This window comes from Castor canadensis, chromosome 16, assembly GCF_047511655.1.
Source record: "Castor canadensis chromosome 16, mCasCan1.hap1v2, whole genome shotgun sequence".
Lineage (NCBI taxonomy): Eukaryota > Metazoa > Chordata > Mammalia > Rodentia > Castoridae > Castor > Castor canadensis.
Window position 1 is genome coordinate 28,187,980 of NC_133401.1, and position 21,000 is coordinate 28,208,979.

Sequence of the window (21,000 nt, forward strand, 5' to 3'; positions counted from 1 at the left end):
GTAGGATATACCTGTTAAGGAAGGTGCTGAGGGGGTGGGCATGACTGCTTTAGGGACCTGGGACTGGGAGAGAGGAACCAAAGAGAGGGGGAACTTCTGAATAGGACTGAGTCTAGCTGGGGCTGAATTGGGAGCTAGGTTTACATAGATATGAAAGAGGCAGTGTTACTTGTGGTAAAGCTGTGGTTCTCAACTTTAGAGTGCATCGAATCGCCTTGAGGGTATTTAAAAACACGACTTCTTAGGCCCCACCCCAAGGGTTTCTAAATTCAGCAGGGCTGGAGCAGAGAGTCAGACGCTAACTAATACTGATGGTCGAGAACTACTGATTTAACGGAATGCTTTCTAGGAGTGCGGCACTATGAAAGGTGTAGCATTTGGGGCGGGGCTTAAATGTAAGGGGCGGGACAAAGCGTAAGTAGCATGGAGAGGCGGGACTTTGGAAAGGGGCGTGGCTTGGGAGGGAAAATGGAATTTCAGAGAGTAGGAGCTTGGAGTGAGGGAAAGAACTGGTGAAGAGAGAAGCGGAAAAAGAAAAAAGAACAGGTGAAACTGCGAAGGTGACGCAAAAAGGGCATATTTTGGTGCGGGGGCGGAGCATGTAATAAATACACTGAAGTAGGCGTGGCTCAGAATCAGGAGGCGGGGCTCAAGAGAGACTGGCGCCTAGGGCGTGCCTTAACCGGATGTCCGGAGCATGTGGGCGGTGCCCTAAGAAGCGGGTGCATAGGGCGCAGGCGCACCTGGTTCCGTTATCCCACCGGAAGCGGTTTTGGATTCCCAGCCGGCGTCCTCCAGACAGTGCGCAGGCGCACAACTTGCACGCTGTGGCAGCCGCTGCCTTCTCCTTCCATCCTCCACGCCGGCGCCTCGGGAACGGGCGCGACTTCCGCTTCCGGGCGGGTGGCGCGGGGCTGCCGGGGAGGGCGGGAGGGGGCGGCACTTCCGGTCGGGCCCTCGGGTCTCCCCGGAGCGGCGGTACCTCCTCCGCCTCCTCGGCCTCCTCCCGGCGGAGACCCCGGCGCCGGTGAGTGACGGGGCGCGGGGCCCGGGGGCCCGGGTGCAGCGGGGGCGGGGGGCCCCGCCCTGGTCTGCAGTGGTTCCCAGGACGCCCCCCCAGCATGTCAGTGCTTCTCCGCCGGGCCCTAGCCAGGAGACCCCCCTAAATCACTGCTCCCCATAAAACCACTTCATACATCTTTCCCTTGAATGCCCCCAGGTGGGACCCTTGCCAAAGCGTCATTATTAATGGTCCCCTCAATTGCCAGCGCCCCCCCACTAATGCTTTCTCACAGCCCCTTCCACATTCCCGTCATTGCATCCTCCACGACAGTCCCCCAGATGCCACCAGCATTGCACCCCACCTTGTAGAGTAGCTGCTCGTGAACCCTCTATTAGGATCCCTTGCGGGATTGCAAGGGAGAGTTGCTCTAGTGCTTTGCGACAGAACTGCCCTCCACTGTCTCTGACCACGCATAACTCTCCTCGAATGCCCCCTTTGTTGGTGTAAAAATACTTTTTATTCTGACCAATGCCAGAGTTTTTTTTTTTTCCTTCTTGCAACCCCCTCAAGAGTACCCATTTCGAACCCACCCCTCAATGGAACAGCTCCCTCTAGAGTTCTGCTTTAATACTCACATTCTCCTCCCCTTCAGGCAGAAACTTGCCTGCTTAGCACTAGGCTCTCAAGAAATACTTATGCCTCACCTCCCTCCTTACCCTTATCCTGGACCCTTCTGCCTTGAGTAATTCTGTCCCACAGCGGAGCTTGGAAGGCAGGTCTCCCGATCTACAGCTAGTCTCATGGCCTCCTGGACTTCTGGAGAAGACCCCCTCTGGTCCCACTAGAGTGTGACTCACAGCTTTTTCCATAGACATTTGTTCTTCATCAAATGAATATTCACTGTTCGAGGTCCAGGGCATACATTTGTGAAGGAGAGAGGAGCACAGTCTTTCATCATAAGGGGTTTTATAGTCTAATTGAGAAAAACTGTCAGAAACAAGTAAACACACAATGCAGTGGTGTTCTGTGGGCTTTCTGAGAGGATGGTGAGCTACTGCAGAGGTGAAACCTGAATCATGAGAGGTAACTTAACCATGCAAAGGCCCTAAGATGAGTGGAAGAGCAGCGGGGAAGGTGGGTGAGGTTGGAGCAGAATAGTTGAAAAGGGGAAAACAAGAGGAAGACTTAGTCCCCTAGAGCCTCGGGACACATTACCTGGTCTCTGTCAGCATTACTGAGCCCAGAATATTCTTCATAAGCACTTGTTCAACAGCTGTTTAGTGAGTGTCTACTTCATACTGGGGGTGGCACAGAACAAAACAGGCAAAAACGCCTCTCTAAAAGTGGGTATTCTAGTTGAAAGGGTAGACAGTTAATCAAAATACATATATGAGCCGGGTGCCAGTGGCTCACTCCTGTAATTCTAAGTACTCAGGAGGCAGAGATAGGAGGATCTCAGTTCAAAGCCAGCCTGAGCAAAATAGTTCCAAGACCCTATCTTAAAAAAAAAAAAAACCCATCACACACAAAAAATGGGCTGGTGGAGTGGCTCAAGGTATAGGCCCTGAGTTCAAACCCCAGTATTGCCCAAAAAAAAAACCCCAAAACATGAAGTAAAGTACATTGGGGGGTTAGGAGACAGAGTTATAGGGACCAAGGTGCTAGAAAGGCCTTATACCCAGTATCTCTTGTCACCTTGCTTCTCCAGTAAGTCAAAGAACAGAAAGTTAGATCTGGACAACTGTGGCCCCCTCAGGGAGGCTGGTTTTGACAGCTCCCCCACCCAGGGGGAGCAGTGATTAGAGAAGGAGCCCTGGGTTTTACTAGGAATCATATTTTCTAGCAAACCAGACTCTCGTTTCCTAACTTCACTAATTCACTTACCCAAGAGTACTTTCCAAGCCAGGCATCGTCATAGGTCCTAGGGACAGAAAATCTGGCCTCTGGAGCGGAAGACCAACAAAAGCAAGGCAAGGAAGCAGAGTATGTGGTGCACTAGATGATGACCAGTGGCACGGAGAGAACTGAAGCGGGGGGGGGGGGTGTGAGTAACGGCCTGCATGAGGGTCAGTGGTCACTGAGAGCCCCACTGAGAAAGAAGACACAGTTGAGCAAAGACAGGGTGGAGGTGAGGGAGGGAGCGAGGTGAGTATAGGGGAGTCAGGGCATTCCTGGCAAAAGCAGCAGCCCTGGCGCAAAGGCCCTGGGGCAGGAATGGAGACAGCACATTGGAGGAGCAGTTGGGAGTCTGGAGGCTGTGAAGGTCATTGTAAGGTTTACTTTGAATGAGATGGGATCACTTCCTTGAGCAGAAGGAGGGTCATGGCCTTAATCCTCCTTAATCTTGGCATTGGGTCAAACTGAGACTTGGGATTAGGTGGCAGGGAGGGGTAAGGCAAATCATATCTCCAGTATATGGTGGATTGGGGGCTCTATTTAGTTTGGAAGATAAAACATTGCAAGACAACATCTTGTAAGGGGAAGAGCATGGGATCTGGAACCCTACCACCTGTCTTCAACTCCTGGCCCTGATACTTGTTAGTGATGTGACTTTGTGAGATTAATTTATCTCCCTGGCCCTCAGTCTGCCTCTTCATTTATTTATTCAATTTCAACTCAGAACTTCACACTTGGGAGCAGGTGCTCTATCCTTTGAGCCACATTTGAGTCCATTTTGCTCTGGTTATTCTGGAGATGGGATCTTGCAAACTATTTGTAAGGGCTGGCCTTGAACCTTAATCCTCCCAACCTTGGCCTCCCAAGTAGCTAGGATTATAGGCATGAGCCACTAGCACCCGGCTCCCTATGTATTTCTGGATCAATAATTGGGACCATCTTTTCCAAGTGCTGGGAGGAGGGTTTAGAACATTTGACTGCTAAAAAGTACTCATTCAGTGTTCTATGTTACTCTGTTACCATTACTGTTACTAACAGACTAGAATTTCATCCCAAGGCAGTTTGTGGCAATGGAATGGCTCACAGGTCCTGGCATCAGAAACACCCAGAATCAGATTCCTGCTCTTTCCTTTGCCACGTCCTTAAGCTTGGAAGAATGAGTTTCCCTCTGCTTCTCAGCTTCTCCACTTACAAAATGGGACCAAATGGCCCAAACTTCTGTGAAACACCAAAGCAATGATAGGTATCAGACTGGTCAGCCAGTTGATGTGAGCTGTTAGATCTCTTGCATGCCCTGTGGTGGCACATCTTCTATGGCACATCTCCTCTTAGAAAGGCAGCGATCAAGGTTTGAGTCCCCTGAAAGGGGAGACGTCTTATTCCCATGTGGAAATTATCACAAGCCTAGTCAGTCCTGTATCCCATTAATGTGGCCCTTTCAACATCCTCAGAACACCAGTGTTCGGAATTCCTTTTCTGGAGACACCCTGTGTTAGCTGCATCTTTTCTAAATGTCCCCCTTCCTAAGGAAGTTCTAGTCAGCTTAATCTTACCCATTTACTGATTCTGTATATATTTATCAATATAGGCATTTACAGCTATAAATTTCCCTCACAGTACTGCTTTAGCTGCATCTCTTCAGTGTTCCTATGTTGTGTTTTTGTTTCCTTCATTACAAAATAGTCTGTTAATTTCCCTTATTTCTTCATGAACCCACTGGAGATTTAGGAAGGTTTTTTTGGTTTTATTTTTGCTGGGACTGGGGTTTGAACTGAGGGCTTTGCAGGGAGGTTTAATTTCTACCTATTAGCAAATATTTGTCAAGCAGTCACACACCAACTCTATATGGGCACTGTGCTAGTTGCTGGGGCCACAGTGGCAAAGCAGATAGGCTGAGTCCTTGCTTGAAGTGAGAGGCCACACAGTAAACACATGGTAAAGGAATGCACAGTGGGTGGGTGGCAGTAACTGTGATGAAAAGACAGCCGGATTATGGGTTACAGAGGGACGGGTCAGGACGTAGAGATCCAAATGGAGTCCGGAGGGATTTTTGCTTGTTTGCTGGTACTGGGGTTTGAACTCAGGACCTTGTGCCTGCTAGACAGGCGCTCTACCACTTGAGCCACTCTGCCAGCCCAGCAGGAGGGAATCTTGTTGATATCTAGGGAATAATGTTCCTAGCAGAGGGGAAAATCCATGTTAATGTTTACTCTATTCAGGATAGTAGAAACACCTGTCATAACCCAGAGAGCACCCCAAGTAAGACTCCTGCCTCCAGTGTTCCATTCCACCTGCTTCTATTCTCAGGGTACAGTCTCTGAGAAAACACTCCAAAGGGGTTGGGCATAGAGATGGGGTTCTCTTCTCGCTGGTCAAGCCAGTTGCTCCAATGTAGGATGTTGCTCTGGGACCTTGAGGAAGTCACTTGCCCTCTCTGTGCTTCAGTTTTCATAGGACCCAATGGAGAGCTGTGGTGGGATTCAGTGAATTAACAGGTGTAAAGTGCTTAGAATGGCGACCAGTCTATGTGCAATGCCCAGCTGCCACAGTTCTTAGTAGCTGTGCTCTACTGGAGCCAAGCTGGGGCAGGGACTGCCTCCCCACACCTCCACTGCCCCTGTGGTAGCCCTTTGTATTGATGCCTTGCTCCTTGCATCTTGACACCATGTGCTTTCTCCCTGGTCCCTGAGTTCTGGATGCAGGCTTAAACCCCAGATACCATGCCTTGGTCTTTCTAGAGATCAGATTAAATGGGGGGTGGGCATGGGGTGTTGAGCCTTGTCCAAAGACAAGGACACCCAAGAGTAAAAATATCTAAGTGTGAGGTAGAGTTGGGGGTGAAGAGAGAGCCAGCCAGGAGGGCCTGGGATGCATTTCCTCAGCTTTGGTTTGTTGAAGAAGATGAGGGCTGGGCACAGTTAGCCCAGGGGTGAGGGATGGCGGGCAAAATAAGAACCCCCCTCCAGACTCCTCTCCCATTGGCTCTCCAACAGCTCAATGGGGGCCTTTCCTGGTGTCCCTGGGTGGATCTTAACTCTGAGATCACCTACAGGAGCTGAGGTTCAAGAGGGGAGACAGGGTTCAGAGATCAGACAGCTCCAATTTGGAGTGAAAAGTACTCTAAAAGGAGGTGCAAGGGGTTGGTGGTGAGGCTCAAGCAGTACAGCACCTGCCTAGCAAGTGTGCTGCTCTGAGTTCAAACCCCAGTATTGCTTTTTTAAAAATTTAAAAAAGGAAGTGCAAAGAATACCTGCCTGCCTGGAAAAGTCAGGAGAAGCAACCCCCCATGCACATCACCCAAAGACAGGAACACAGGGTCCACCCAGGTGTATGATGTCATTGTCATCAGTGGTACCCATAGCTCAAGGTGTGGAATTCACATTATGTTGTATTTCAACCACCTTAAATCCCCCTGAGGTGTAGGGGTTGCATTTCCATTTTAAACATGGAGAAAGTGGGTCCTGGCAGAGATGGGATTGGAACCCGGGTCTTCCCAAGCCACGGGCCATGGTATGCCCTATTGTTTCAGTCTGCCTTCCAAAATGCCAGCACCCTTGCTGTTACTTATTTCTCGTAGGCAATCTGACTTTTCCTTTCCACTTTGCATTGAAAGAATACTCCTTCCCCCAATGCAGAGGTTTCTAGTTCTCTTGGCTTGTCCTGATCTCCCTGCTAATGCTAGAAATGGACAGTAATATCTTCTGTGTGTTGAGTGCTTACATATGCTAGGAATCATCTACCTTAAAAGCCTTCCAGCTGGGTGTGGTGGTGTACACGTGTAATCCCAGCAACTCAGGAGGGGAGACAGGAGAATAGAGGTCCAGGTCAACTCAGGGAAAAATGAGACCCTATCTGAAAAGTAACTAAAAAAGGGATGGGGCATGGATCCTCTTGACAACTTTGTCATGACATGCTTTGTCATCTGTTTGTAGTGAGGACATGGAGGCAGAGGGCTTCAGTAACTTGCTTGTGGCCACACAGCAAGAAAGTACAGGGCATTCTGGTTCAAGTCCCACCCAATCACTCTGGTAGGCACTGTTGGTATTAGCGTTTTACAGAGGCAACATGGTGGGGAGGGGAGATTGGGAAATAGGATGCCCAGCATCGGGTGGTGTTGGTGGTGGGGGGGTTTGAACAGAGGCTTGAGACTGAATCAGAGCCTGAAGAGGAGAGAAAGCAGGACCCCGCAGGGGTGTGCAGGAGAGAGTCTAGGGGTAGTTAGGGGAGATGCATGACGATCCAGGAAAAGATGGAGAGAAGGGCAGGAGTAGGGGCAGGTTAGGTCCTGGCCTGTGGAGCTAGAAGGAAGAACTGCTTTTTGGGTGTAAAGACTGGGACTAGAAGCCAGTCTGAAGATGAGTGCACGACGTGGTGCTCCTGCCAAAGCCTAGCACACAGCTTCCCTTGCCTGCTTGGTGCGTGCCCCTTTTCCTCAGCCCCACCCTCTTCTTTGCAGGGTCTCCCCTCTCCCCACCTGCCAGAGATGGAGGCAAACCCAGCAGGCAGCGGCGCCGGGGGTGGCGGGAGCAGCGGCATTGGGGGCGAGGACGGGGTCCACTTCCAGAGCTACCCCTTTGACTTCCTGGAATTCCTCAACCACCAGCGCTTCGAGCCCATGGAACTGTACGGGGAGCATGCCAAGGCGGTGGCGGCCCTGCCCTGCGCCCCCGGACCCCCGCCTCAGCCCCCACCCCAGCCCCCTCCACCCCAATATGACTATCCGCCCCAGTCTACCTTCAAACCCAAGGCAGAGGCACCTTCCTCATCTTCCTCCTCTTCGTCGTCCTCCTCTTCCTCATCCTCCTCCTCTTCCTCTTCGTCGTCCTCTTCCCAAGCCAAGAAACCCGATCCGCCCCTGCCACCTGCTTTCGGGGCGCCCCCTCCTCCGCTTTTTGATGCTGCCTTCCCTGCTCCGCAGTGGGGCATCGTGGATCTCTCAGGACACCAGCACCTGTTTGGGAACCTGAAACGTGGCGGACCAGCCGCTGGGCCTGGAGTGGCTCCGGGACTGGGTGCTCCCACTGGGGCAGCCGGGCCACTTCCTGCCCCCGCGCAGACCCCGCCTGGACCCACCGCTGGGGCGACCTGCGATCCGACCAAGGACGACAAGGGTTACTTCCGCAGGCTGAAGTACCTGATGGAGCGGCGCTTCCCCTGCGGCGTGTGCCAGAAGTCCTTCAAGCAGTCCTCGCACCTAGTTCAGCACATGCTGGTGCACTCAGGAGAGAGACCGTATGAGTGCGGCGTCTGCGGCCGTACCTACAACCATGTCTCCAGCCTCATCCGCCACCGCCGCTGCCACAAGGACATGCCACCAGCGGCTGGGGTCCCGCCGCCACCCGGAACCCCGCTCCCTCCGCTGGGCCTCCCCATACCGACGGCCAATGCCACCACCGCGGCCGTCCCTACCACAGTTTCCTCTGGTCCCTCTGCCACACCATCGGCTCCTGCCACCTCCGCGGATGGCAACTCTGCACCCGCTGCCCCTGCTGGTGTTGGCGTGCCACCTCCATCCACTGCGGGGGGCGAGGGCCCGTTTGCCTGCCCGCTCTGCTGGAAGGTCTTCAAGAAGCCCAGCCACCTGCACCAGCACCAGATCATCCACACAGGCGAGAAACCCTTCTCCTGCTCCGTATGCAGCAAAAGCTTCAATCGCAGGGAGAGCCTCAAGCGGCACGTGAAGACGCACTCCGCAGACCTCCTGCGCCTGCCCTGCGGCATCTGCGGCAAGGCGTTCCGCGACGCCTCCTACCTCCTCAAGCACCAGGCGGCCCACGCGGGGGCGGGGGCTGGGGGCCCCCGGCCCGTATACCCCTGCGACCTGTGCGGCAAGACCTACTCGGCGCCGCAGAGCCTGCTGCGGCACAAGGCTGCCCACGCGCCGCCTGCTGCCTCAGAGGCGGCCAAGGACGGGGCTGCCGTGGTACCGCAGCCTCCACCCTCCTTTCCCCCGGGTCCCTACCTGCTGCCCCCGGACCCGCCCGCCACAGACAGCGAGAAGGCGGCGGCGGCCGCAGCAGCGGTGGTGTATGGGGCCGTGCCAGTCCCCCTTCTGGGTGCCCACCCGCTGCTGCTCGGTGGGGCCGGTACCAGCGGGGCTGGAGGCTCGGGCGCCAGCGTCCCGGGCAAGACGTTCTGCTGCGGCATCTGTGGGCGTGGCTTCGGGCGCCGCGAGACCTTGAAGCGTCACGAGCGCATCCACACCGGCGAGAAGCCCCACCAGTGTCCGGTATGCGGAAAGCGCTTCCGCGAGTCCTTTCACCTGAGCAAGCACCACGTGGTGCACACCCGTGAGCGCCCCTACAAGTGCGAGCTCTGTGGCAAGGTCTTCGGCTACCCGCAGAGCCTCACCCGCCACCGCCAGGTGCATCGGCTTCAGCTGCCCTGCGCCCTGGCAGGGTCCACTGGCCTCCCCACCACCCAGGGTGGGACAGGGGCCTGTGGCCCTGGAGCTTCCGCCACGTCTGCCGGGCCAGCCGATGGACTGAGCTATGCCTGCTCGGACTGTGGGGAGCACTTCCCAGATCTCTTTCACGTCATGAGCCACAAGGAAGCCCACATGTCGGAGAAGCCATATGGCTGCGACGCTTGCGGTAAGACCTTCGGCTTCATCGAGAACCTCATGTGGCATAAGCTGGTTCACCAGGCTGCCCCGGAGCGCCTGCTCGCGCCGACGCCAGGCGGCCCCCAGGCCTCGGATGGCTCCAGCGGCACCGACGCCGCCAGCGTGCTGGACAACGGGTTGGCTGGAGAAGTCGGAGCGGCTGTGGCGGCGCTAGCCGGGGTGTCTGGGGGTGAGGACGCAGGCGGGGCGATGGTGACTGGGGCCAGTGGGGCTGCTAATTCAGGTCCTGAGCGCTTCAGCTGTGCCACGTGCGGCCAGAGCTTTAAGCATTTCCTGGGCCTGGTGACTCATAAATACGTGCACCTGGTGCGCCGGACCTTGGGCTGTGGCCTCTGCGGACAGAGCTTTGCAGGTGCCTACGACCTGCTCCTGCACCGCCGAAGCCACCGGCAGAAGCGGGGCTTCCGCTGCCCTGTGTGCGGGAAGCGCTTCTGGGAGGCAGCCCTATTAATGCGCCACCAGCGCTGCCACACGGAGCAGAGGCCCTACCGGTGTGGTGTGTGCGGCAGAGGATTCCTGCGCTCTTGGTACCTGCGGCAGCACCGCGTGGTGCACACGGGTGAACGAGCCTTCAAGTGCGGTGTGTGCGCCAAGCGTTTTGCTCAGTCTTCCAGCCTGGCGGAGCACCGGCGGCTGCATGCGGTGGCCCGGCCTCAGCGCTGTGGCGCCTGTGGCAAAACCTTCCGCTACCGCTCCAACTTGCTGGAGCACCAGCGGCTGCACCTGGGCGAACGCGCCTACCGGTGTGAGCACTGCGGCAAAGGTTTCTTCTACCTAAGCTCCGTGCTACGTCACCAGCGCGCTCACGAGCCGCCGCGGCCCGAGCTGCGCTGTCCTGCCTGCCTCAAGGCCTTCAAGGATCCCGGCTATTTCCGTAAGCACCTGGCAGCCCATCAAGGTGGCAGGCCCTTCCGCTGCTCCTCCTGTGGGGAGGGTTTCGCCAACACCTACGGCCTAAAGAAACACCGCCTGGTGCACAAGGCCGAGGGTCTTGGGGGGACTGGAACAGGGGCAAATGCCTTGGCGGGGAAGGACCCCTGACTAAGGGCCTTCTATCTCTAACTCCAATCAGATATTCCCTTCTGGACTTTCCCTCCTGGAGCTGCTGATCAGACACTCCCACTCCCCCTCCTGTCGCCCCATCCTTCAGAACTTCAGGGCCCATGCCCTACAAACTCAAGACTGAACCACTCCCATCCTGGACCTCTCAGTTCCTTCATCCTGGCAGACACTGAACTTGATCCTCTGTCCCACCCTCTTTCATAACCCTCATCAGCCACCCCAGCAGCATTCTGGTCCCGTTGAACTTTTTGATGGAGATGGGTCTGAGTTGCCCCCTTCCTTTTGAGTATGGCTGGACAGTGAAATAAGAGGGAGCAGAGTTGGGAGGGCCCGTGGTGGGGGTCTGGGTGCTCTTGGATTGTGGGGTGGGGGGTTGGGATGGCCGACGCGGCTTGTACAGAGCAGAGAACAATAAATCTTATCAACATGGCTTCAGGAACCTGTCCTTGCATCCCCCGGTTGGGCGGGGTAAAGCATCGGCCAAACACAAGGTTGAGAATTTTGTACCCTTGGGGATTTCGACTCCGTGGCACCTTCTGCCTCACACTTAGGCTGGTATTTACCATATTCCAAGTTTTAGTCTCTGAGTTGGACAAGTGGAGATGAACAAAGCAGGGAGTCCAATGTGGAACTGACTTGATATGCCTCTCCTTTCTCCTCTTCATCATGCTTTCAGTATTTGTTCACTGGGCCACCACTTCCTGAAGCCTGTCTGCCAAGTCCCAAGCTGGGGACTGGGGGAACTGCTGGGTAGGACATGCCCTTCACCCTCCCATAAAATGGCACAGAACCCCTATGGTGTGTGTGGCAGCCTTGTGCAGGCTCATTTATTATACATCTTCATAGGGCATGCCCCTCCAAAACAATGATTCAAAAGTCCTTCCACAGGTTTCATTTTGGATCTCAGGACAGTGAGATCAATGCAAGTTTAGTTCTCCCTTTGTCAGAAAAGGATCCTGGGGTCCTGGAGAACAAATGGGCTCCAAGAGCATCTGGCAAATCCATGGTAGAATTGGGACTCCAAAACTGCACCTGTGGAAGGGGCACTGCCTGGGCTGGTGACCCACAGGATGGCAGCAACCCAGCATGGCCACTGTGTTGTAATTCTGCACACTCAGCAGAATCAGACCTTGTACCAGGGTTCAAGTCACATGGAAGTAGACCATCACAGCATAAGGGACATGGAAGTATTGCTAGGGGATATACTATACTTCTAGCCTTCATGGGGGTGAAGGCTAGAAAAGCTTTTTTGGGGAGAGGGTGATATGTGGACAGGGACATAAAGTAACAGGAACTTGCCAGGTAAAGAAGTGGGCAAATCCCAGGTAGAGTTTATTATGCCCAGCAAAATCTGGCTCTCCTGGAAAATTTTCAGTAGATTAGTATGGCTGGAGATCAGGGTATATGTAGCTGGATCCTGAAGGACCCTGAATTCTAAACTGTAGAGTTTGCAAGACTTTGTAGGCTACCAGGTTGGATATGACTCAAAATGCATTGAGTCGCTGCATTTAAAAAAAAAAAAAAAGGGCCGGGATGTAGTTGCTTACAGGCCCTGAGTTTGATGTAGTTGACATCATTATAAAATCAGTGTCTGAAAATTTTGGAAGCTCTAGCAACCTAATCTGCCTCCCTACCAGAGTAGGCACTCCCCTCGCTCCATGGGTGTACACTCCAACTTCCCAACAGCCCCACACTGCTCATTGTTAAAACTGAACTTGGAGCCCCGATTTTTACCTTGCTGGTATTTCCCCTTGCATCTGGCCACCTTACTTATTTACAGTGCCGCCCAGCTCCTGTAGGTTATTCATGTTTGTGATACCTTCTCAAAGGGGCTGTGGATTGATGACGAGGACCCATGTGGCGGTAGCTTGAGAGAATAAAGAGGGCAGAACCTGAGAGTTGGGCTGCTGCAGTTCTCCACATGTGAGACCACTGTTGGCTTGCTCTATAAAAGCAGTGATGATGTAGAGAAGCACTCACATTCCAGCAATACTGAAATAGTTCACACAGGGAAATCCACAAGAGACGAGATGTGAAAAAAGGCTTAAGGAACCTACCCCTTTCTATCTTGAGTAGTGGTACTGATGAGGTGGGAGGCCTGGATATTTCTTTGGAGTTAAACTGGATGAGTTTTGTCATGGGTCACCTGTGGGTATCTCATGGAGGTGCTGGGTGAACAGGACACACTAGCAATCATGTCCAAGAGTGTCATGGGCATCATTTCATTTTGCCAAACTTGACATCCCTTCCACAGCCAAAACACACATCTCCAGACCGGCCATTCACCCGCATTTCAAAGGTGAAGAAAACAGAGGCTTGGAGAAAGATGCAAGGCAACTTACTGCTGGTGACAAGACACAGCATGGCCCTTCCACCACTTCCCAAATAGAAGACTGACAGAGATAAACCCTTCAGAAAGTCCTTTAATAGGAAAAGACTGGAGGTTCCCCACCTCCAGCTCCCAAATCCTTCTATTCCATGCTGCACCCACCATGCTGCAAACAGCCAGTCCTTCTTATAGCTGCTTTGGATTCAGAGTGGAGGAAATTAGGGGAACCTGAGGCTATTTAGTAAACATGGGGAAACACAGGATCAAAGCCTGAAGCTTAGGTAGCTGCTTGCCGTCTGTGTTCTCAGTTGCTGCCAAAAAAGGAGTTGGCATAGGTTATGGAGGTGGAGGAGGCAGAGTTTGGAGTCAAGATCCTATGGCCAGGCTGAACATCCTTGAGGCTCAAGTACTCTCGGCTGTGACTTGACCTTCTGGCTTTGAGATGATGGGATCCCAGAGTGTCCTTACAGAACACCTGGTGGGCATCTTCTACCTGGAGGTGGGCAGACATCCCAGGTTCAGTGCAATCCAGTGAGGTAGGCAAAAGGTTCCATCCTGTCCACCCTAGGGACCCCTGAGATGGTCCAGGGTTCTGCAGATGAAGGACTGGACCAGGAACACTATGGTGGACCCTGAGTCTACCCTTTTACTCAACCCTGGCTCCTCATCTGTCTGTCCATGCCCTGTTGGGACAGGTTGTGCCTTGTAAAAAAGACAACCTACACAGGATGCAAGAGGGGCAGTGAAACCAGCCAGTATAGGTGGCTCATGCCTATAATCCTAGCTACTTGGAAAGCTGAGGTCGGAAGGATCCAGGTTCCAGGCCAGTCCGGAAAATAGTTCTCCAGACCCCATCCCCAAAATAACCAGAGCTGGAGGTGTGGCTCAAGCGGTAGAGTGCCTGATTTGCAAGCATGAAGTCCTGAGTTCAAATCCCAGTCCCAACAACAAAAAAAAAGAAGAAATGTGGCATGTTCTCACATGTAGCTAGCTGTGCGCTCACAGAGCTGCACTCCTGCCTTCCTCTTCAGTATCACCTACGTGTAGTATGGGTTTGTGGGAATCAAGAACCTGGTTCTTTCCCTCTGTCCTCCAACACCAGCTGGTCACTATGCCCTCTCTGCCCTTGGCTCCTTTTACCCACCCCATTCCCTATAATCTGCTTCCTGTTCGTGAGTTAATTTACCAAGCCCTGCTCTTCCATCCTACTGGTCAATTTCCACCTTCATCTTCACAGTCTCTCCACGTCCCTCTCCCATAGTGTCCCCATTCCCACACCTGCTCCCAGAGCCCTCGGCCACCAAGGAGCCCAGCTGGCCTCCAGAGTCTCCCACCCCAGGACCCGGGCCGTGGAAGTGGGTGCGCTGGTGCTTGCGGAAGTTGGAGGAGTTGTTGAAGGTGCGGTCGCACAGCGCGCAGCGGAAGGGGCGCTCGCCGGTGTGGATGCGGGCGTGGCCACTCAGCACCGAGGACTGCGTGAAGCCCTTGCCACAGACGCCGCAGTGGTACGGCCGCTCACCAGTGTGCACCCGCTCGTGGTCTCGCATGTCTGAGGAGCGGCGGAAGGGCTTGGCGCAGAACCTGCAGGCGAAGGGCTTCCCCACGGCTGCACCCGCGGCCGCCGCGGCCATCACCACCTCGGACCTCTCCTGGGGCACCCCTGGGCTCGGCTCTTGGGCTGCCGCCGCCTGGGGAGGCCTGCGAGAGATGCCCGGCTGCGCCCCGTGCCGGTGCTGGTGCCGGAGCAGAGGCGCCAAGGCCTTGAAGGCCCGTGGGCAGAGCGAGCAGCGGTAGGGCCGCTCTCCAGTGTGCAGGCTGTAGTGGGCACGGAGGCTGGCGGGACCTGGGCAGCTGTGGCCACACACGTGACACCGGCTCGGGTCCCCACTCTGCCCTCCCCCATCTGCACCCGCCAGGTGGCCATGTTCGTGGAACAGTAGCTCCGAGACCAGCCGGAATGCAGCTGGACACAAGGCACAGCGAAAAGAGCCCGGCTCTGGGGGCTCAGATACCAGCGTGGTGTCTGTGACTTTCACAACCTGGATCTCGATGAGGTTACTCGGGGGTGTGGCAGGGCGGCCATCATCAGACACTAGGACCTGGTGGAGGGGGGAGAAGAAAAAGAAGCCTGTGGCATGACCTGCTGACATGTCTGTACTTATTAAAACATCTACTCCTCCGCAGTCCAGCGGGCCCTGGCTTTCTAGGCCCCTGTATTCTGCAGTATCCCCATCACCTCCTCCCCTCCTGCCCCAAATATATCAGACTCTTCTCTCCTCCACCCTAATTAAAACCCTCATCATTTCATGCCTTAACAACTGGGAAACCCTCCTAAAGGGATTTTCTGTTCCTACTCCTGCACCCGAGTGGTCTCTTGAACACGTAAATCAGATCAAACCAGTTTCTCCATTCAGAGCCCTCCTACTGCACTTAAAAACCCAAATCGTAACAGCAATATCCACCATGCTCTGGCTCCTGCTTATCTCTGACCCCATTGTGAATATAAGCAGGCACCCAGCTGACTTCTGTCGTCTAAATTTAGCTTCCCCCACCCCCACTCTATCAGCTCATTTTAAAATTTCCTTTCTAGAACATAACACAAAAAAATCTCGTTTATCATCTCTCTGCCTTCAAAGGATGGCAAGCTACAAGAGAACACAATCTTTGTCCACCTTGGTCACCTAATTTATACAGCCCAAACAAGAGCTCAATAAATGTAAATAAATAAATGTCCTCACCCTCCAATCCTGAGTTGGAGGAACGTTGGACGGGGTTCTAAAGTCCTCTGGAACACCAATTTCTCCCCCAAATCCTTCCTTGTGCCATTGAGAGCCATCTCTTGCAGAATCACTCCCCACCCGAACATGGTGACCTGACCATTACTCGCCCCCCCCTTTCAGAGTCACCTTCCCGACCTTCCATCCAAGCACACTGACCCTAAAATCTCCCTGATGCCTCGCCTCTCCAAAGACTGCACCCTAATCATGCAAATTAACCCCTGGGGTCCTCTCCCAGGACCCAGCCACGCCCCATAGACAGTTCTGTCATCAAACCTCTCAACTAGGCCCCGCCCCTCGCTCTCCATAGGCTCCTCTCCACACCACGCCCCCATCACAACCTGGTGAAGCCCCGCCCCCGCGGTCAGAAACCTAATACCACCTCCGTCCAACCCACATAGGCCCCGCCCTGGCCCCGCCCCCTGCCCTGAGACCTCCCCTCCCTCCCCCGTCTCAAGCCTTCTGCCCAGGCCCCTTCCTCGCCCGCACCAGGTCTGGCGGCTCCGGGGATCGCGACTCCGGTGTCGGTGAGCTCGGAATCGGGGGCTCCGGGCGCGCAGCAGCCATCTTGTGCCCAAGCCCCGTCCCCGAAGCCAATGATCGCTCTGGAAAGGGGCGGGGTTCAGGCTGGCGTAAGAGGTACTACGCAGGCGCACTGCAGAGCAGCGAGGGGGCGTGGTGAGGAGGGGGCGTGGCTGGGCGTGTTAGGGGCGTGGCGCTCCTGGAGGATGGAGCCCCAGGGAGACAGATCCATTTTCTCTCCTAATTACCTGTCAGTCCTGGGCGAGGATACTCAGCGTGGCGCTGGACTTTCTACAGCACCCTGGCAACGAACCTGGACGTCTCTTTTTAACCAACACAAGCCCACCCGAGGCTTGCTCAGTGGAACCTTACCAGAAGCGAAGAACCTTTCTTTTGTTTGCACAGAAAACACTTTTGTGGTTATCTTCTCTGCGTGGCTCGTGGTAGCATAGTGGTTGGTGCAGTTTCTGAATGTAAGGTTCTCTTTAAAAAAGAAAAAAGTCAGTGTCGAGAAAGATATTCAGCATACAGCAGCGCAGGTGCTCCTGAAAGGAAGCAACACCCCCCCCCGCCCCCTTGGTGGTGCGATGTTGGGAGAAAGGGCTGAAAGGCCGAGTTTTTGGCAGCACCAAGGACAGGGCTCTTAGCCACTCCACTGACTCATTCCACTGCCTGGCTGCGTGGCCTTGGATAAGTCACTACCCTCCTCTGGACCATTTCTCTTCCTACTGTAAAAAACTGTAGAAGTGTTGTGAAAACCCAGTAAGAAAGACAGGAGACCTTTGATACGCTCTTAATCTGTTTTCTTAGAAGGGCAGAGCAGGAGCTCCCTAAATATTACAATCAGTCCTAAATTCCTTCTGGGAACATGATATGATTACATTTCTCTTTGAAGTTAAATGTGGCCATGGGATTTTCTGTGGATAATTATATGTAAGTGAAACAGATGTATGTCCCCCTCAGGACACATGAAGAGACATCGGGCCACCCACAGTCTCCTATTTCTATTATTCTTTCGTAAGGGATGGTTAGTGGAAGTATCTTCCATCAGCCTGAGTTTCCAAGCAACTGCAACAAATCTAAACTGATACTAGCCTGCCTTAGATATATAACATTCAAAATCGGCACCGTGTTAAGCCACTGAATTTTGAGGATGTCCTGTTCCTTCAGGACAATTTTGGCCTCCACAACACTAAGCATGTATCCTACCACTGAGCTATATCCCTAGTCTGGGATATGTAGCCTTTAAAATAAACTCATTGTGCCAAGTACTAGGGCTCATGCCTAAAATCCTAGCTACTTAGGAAGCTGAGATCAGGAGGATTATGGTTCCAAGTCAGCCCAGGCAAATAGTTCATGAGATTCCGTCTCCAAAATAACCAGAGCAAAATGGACTGGAGGTGTGGCTCAAGTGGTGGAGTGCCTGCTTTGCAAGCATGAGCCCTGAGTTCATACCCCAGTCCCACCAAAATAAATAAACATACTCACTGTGTTAGTCCATGGAGCTTTGGGTTTATTACTGCAGCATAACCTTAACAAGACAAACCTTAGTTTGTCTTAACTGATATGCAGTCTTTTTTTTTTTTTTTTGCGGTACTGGGGCTTGAACTCAGGGCCTTCACTTTGAGCCACTCCACCAGCCTTTGTTTTTGTGATGGGTATTTTCGAGATAGGGTCTCACAAACTATTTGCCAGGGCGAACTTTGAACCTCAGTCCTCCTGATATCTGCCTTTTGAGTAGCTAGGATTTCAGGCGTGAGCCACCGGGTCATTATATAAATATTTATATTTGTTTTATAATGAACTATTTCTGTATACAAAAGGATACAGAATAACATAGGTAACTCCTTGAACTTACAAAAACATACCAAAAACAGTCTAAGTGCTCTGTGTACTTCTCCATCTATTCTCCTCCCTCCCTCAACTGAGGTTATTAGATTTTTCACCTACTATTTTTCCATGCTATATGTATAAAATGGTATGATACTGTTTGGCATGTTTAAATTTTTTCTGGCAATACTGGGGCTAACCTTGTGCTTGCTGGGCAAGCACTTTACCACCAGTCCTTTTTTCCTTTAATTATGTTTTTTTTTTCAGGTAAGCACTCATGCTTTTGCATGGGGCAGTCTTGGACCCTATCCTGGCTTTTTTTTCTTTTTTGGTGGGACTGTGGTTTGAACTCAGGGCTTCACACTTCAAAACAAGCATTCACAAAGCAGGTGCCACACCTTCAGTCCATTTTGCTCTGGTTGTTTTTGGAGATAGAGTCTCCCAAACTATTTGCCCAGGCTGGCCTTGAATCTCAGTCCTCCCAATCTCAGCTTCCCAAGTAGGTAGGATTACAGGTGTGAGCCACTGGCAACTGGCTTCTGGCTTATTTTTTGAGATAAGGTCTCACTAAGTCTTTTTGCACAGTGTGGCTTACAACCACAATCCTCCTATCTCCACTCCCTGTGTAGCTGGAATTACAGACATGCACCAACATGCCTGGCTCCAATGTTGTTTTATACTTTTCTGTTGTTACATACAGTCCAGTCACACGTTGGGGATGTTGACATGATAGCCCACTGATGATTAGGCTATGTTATATTTATTTATTCTTCTGTTGATGGACATTGGGTTGGTCGAAATTTTTACTATTTCAAATAACTGCCATAAACCCTTTTGCTCATGTCTCCTTGAATACAAAGGGAGATTTCTCCAGATTTCATGCCTAGGAGCTGAATTGATGGAGCATAGAATACAAACATCTTCACCTTCCACCTTCACCTCAGTAAACATTGCCAATTTGAGCCGGTGGTGGACTCCAGATTCATCCCCCAAAAGAATCATGTATTAAAGGCTTGGGTGCCAGCTGATGGACTTTTGAGCAGTGATTGAGGACTCTGACCTCATCAGTGGATTAACCCACTGATGGAATCATAATTTTTTTGATGGTGTTTAGGTTTGAATTCAGGGACTCATGCTTGCTAGGCAGGCGTTCTATCACTTGAGCCATCCTCCAAGCCCTTTCTGCTTTGGTTATTTTGAGATAAGTTCTTCCATTTATGCTTAATTGGCCTGGACCACAATCCTCCTATTTATGCTTTCAGTGAGGCTGGGATTACAGGCAGGTACCACCATGCCCAGTGTTTACTGATTGATTTGTGATCTCACTAACTTTTTGCCTGAACTGGCAATCCTCCTGATCTCCACCTCCAAAGTAGCTAGAATTACTGACTTGAGCCATGTGCCTGGCTGGATTCATAATTTGATGGCATTAGGAGGTGGTAGAAACTAGGAAGTAGGTCACTGAAAGCATACCCTATAAGGGTATTTTGTCTCTCTCTTTCTTGCCCTCTCTCTTTTCTCTCTCTCCTTCCCTCCAACTTCCTGGCCGCCATGATGTGAGCAGCTTTACCCCACCACCACAATATTCTGCTTTGCCTTGGGCAAAAAGCAATGGAATCAGCCAACTTTGGACTGAAACCTCAGAAACCATGAGCCAAAAACACCTTTCCTCCTTTAAATTGTTCTTTTCAGGTGTTTTGTTACAATAACAAAAGGTGAGTAAAACAGTTATAATCTGGGAACTCTTGGGTAAATTATTTAACTTCTCTGTGGTTTTCATGGACACTGGCACTTGTGCCTTTCTGACTTCACTTATCCTTAAAATATATTAAAAATTATATATGTTTTGTTTTGGTGGAACTGCGAAAAATTATATTCTATAACTACATTGGTATAAAGTTAAACATAACCTAGGCTGATTATATTCTTTTTCCTTCTGACTTTTTTTTTTAGACAGAATCTTACTATGTTGCCCAAACTGGTTTTGAACTCCTGTGTTCAAGTGGTCCTTCCACATTAGTCTCAAGAGCCAGGTACCCGTGGCTCCTGCCTGTAATCCTGCCTACTCAGGAGGCAGTGACCAGGAGGATCAAGATTTGAAACCAGCCCAGGCAAATAATTCTTGAGACCCTATCTCAAAAATACCCAGTACAAAACAGGACTGGTGGAGTAGCTCAAGCAGTAGAGTGGCTGCCTAGCAAGTGTGAAGCCTGGATTCAGATCCTGCAACCACCAAAAAGAGTAACTGCAGCTGCAGGCATGCTTCACCACACCCAGCTTCCTTCTAAAGGGAATTAAAACTTTTGTGAGCCCCTGTGAGTATCATGGCTGTAGGCATTTGTATGCACTTGCTGGGTCTTGGTTTCCTAATCCACAAAATCAAGATTATAATGCTACCTACTTCACACAGTTTCTATGATGATTTTAAAAAAAGTCATTATAAGGTGTTTTGAATAATGTATAATACAAAGTTGGCACAGGGTACCAGCTATATCAATTATTTTGGGGGCAGTATTGTGGCTTAAACTCAGGGTCTCCCACTTGCTAAGCAAGTGCTCTACCACTTGAGCCATGTGCTCAACCCTTTGTGCTTTTTTTAGTTTGTTTTTCAGGTATGATCTCATGGTTTTTGCCGGGGACTGGCCCAGGATGGTGATCCTCCTAACTCCACCTCCTGCATAGCTGGGATGACAGGTGTGTGTCATCATGCCAGGCTCTGCTATACTTATTTTTACCAATTTATATTCCCATCAGCAATGATTGGAGGCCCCTCTTCCTTGGCATCCTCAGGAATAGCCAAACTTTAAAATTTTTGTCAATCTGTTGGGTGTTAGATGATTTCTCACTGAGAATCTTTTTGCTAAATGAGAAACATGGCACGCAAAATTCATTCTGTGTTTTCTCTTGTATGAGAGCTAGGACAATTTCATCTCTGCTTCCCCACATAGAAGGTATG

At 52.0% G+C, this 21,000-nt stretch overlaps 2 protein-coding genes across 3 annotated transcripts; one reads left to right on the top strand and one right to left on the bottom strand.

Moving 5' to 3' along the window:
* Positions 1 to 912: 912 nt before the first annotated feature.
* On the top strand, positions 913 to 13,008 carry Znf865 (zinc finger protein 865). The gene is made up of 2 exons (XM_020174284.2): positions 913 to 1,027; positions 7,356 to 13,008. Exon 2 carries the CDS (start codon positions 7,383 to 7,385, stop codon positions 10,563 to 10,565), a length of 3,183 nt encoding a protein of 1,060 aa, XP_020029873.1. The 5' UTR covers positions 913 to 1,027; positions 7,356 to 7,382; the 3' UTR covers positions 10,566 to 13,008.
* Znf784 (zinc finger protein 784) lies at positions 12,992 to 16,306 on the bottom strand. Of its 2 annotated transcripts, XM_074058407.1 has the most exons (3): positions 16,182 to 16,306; positions 14,194 to 15,014; positions 12,992 to 13,408 (listed from the first exon to the last, which is right to left on the bottom strand). In XM_074058407.1, exons 1-3 carry the CDS (start codon positions 16,257 to 16,259, stop codon positions 13,405 to 13,407), a joined length of 903 nt encoding a protein of 300 aa, XP_073914508.1. In that variant the 5' UTR covers positions 16,260 to 16,306; the 3' UTR covers positions 12,992 to 13,404. The 2 variants fall into 2 exon arrangements, with proteins under 2 accessions (XP_073914508.1, XP_020029861.1); XM_020174272.2 differs by having other exon boundaries at positions 12,992 to 15,014.
* Between the last annotated feature and the right edge of the window lie 4,694 nt (positions 16,307 to 21,000).

Bases quoted from the DNA above. Each gene is read 5' to 3' on its own strand.
- Znf865 (XM_020174284.2), top strand. From the start codon at position 7,383: ATGGAGGCAAACCCAGCAGGCAGCGGCGCCGGGGGTGGCGGGAGCAGC.
- Znf784 (XM_020174272.2), bottom strand. From the start codon at position 16,259: ATGGCTGCTGCGCGCCCGGAGCCCCCGATTCCGAGCTCACCGACACCG. The intron at 15,015-16,181 runs GTGCGGGCGAGG...CCCCTCCACCAG, and splicing joins CCCCGGAGCCGCCAGACCTG to GTCCTAGTGTCTGATGATGG.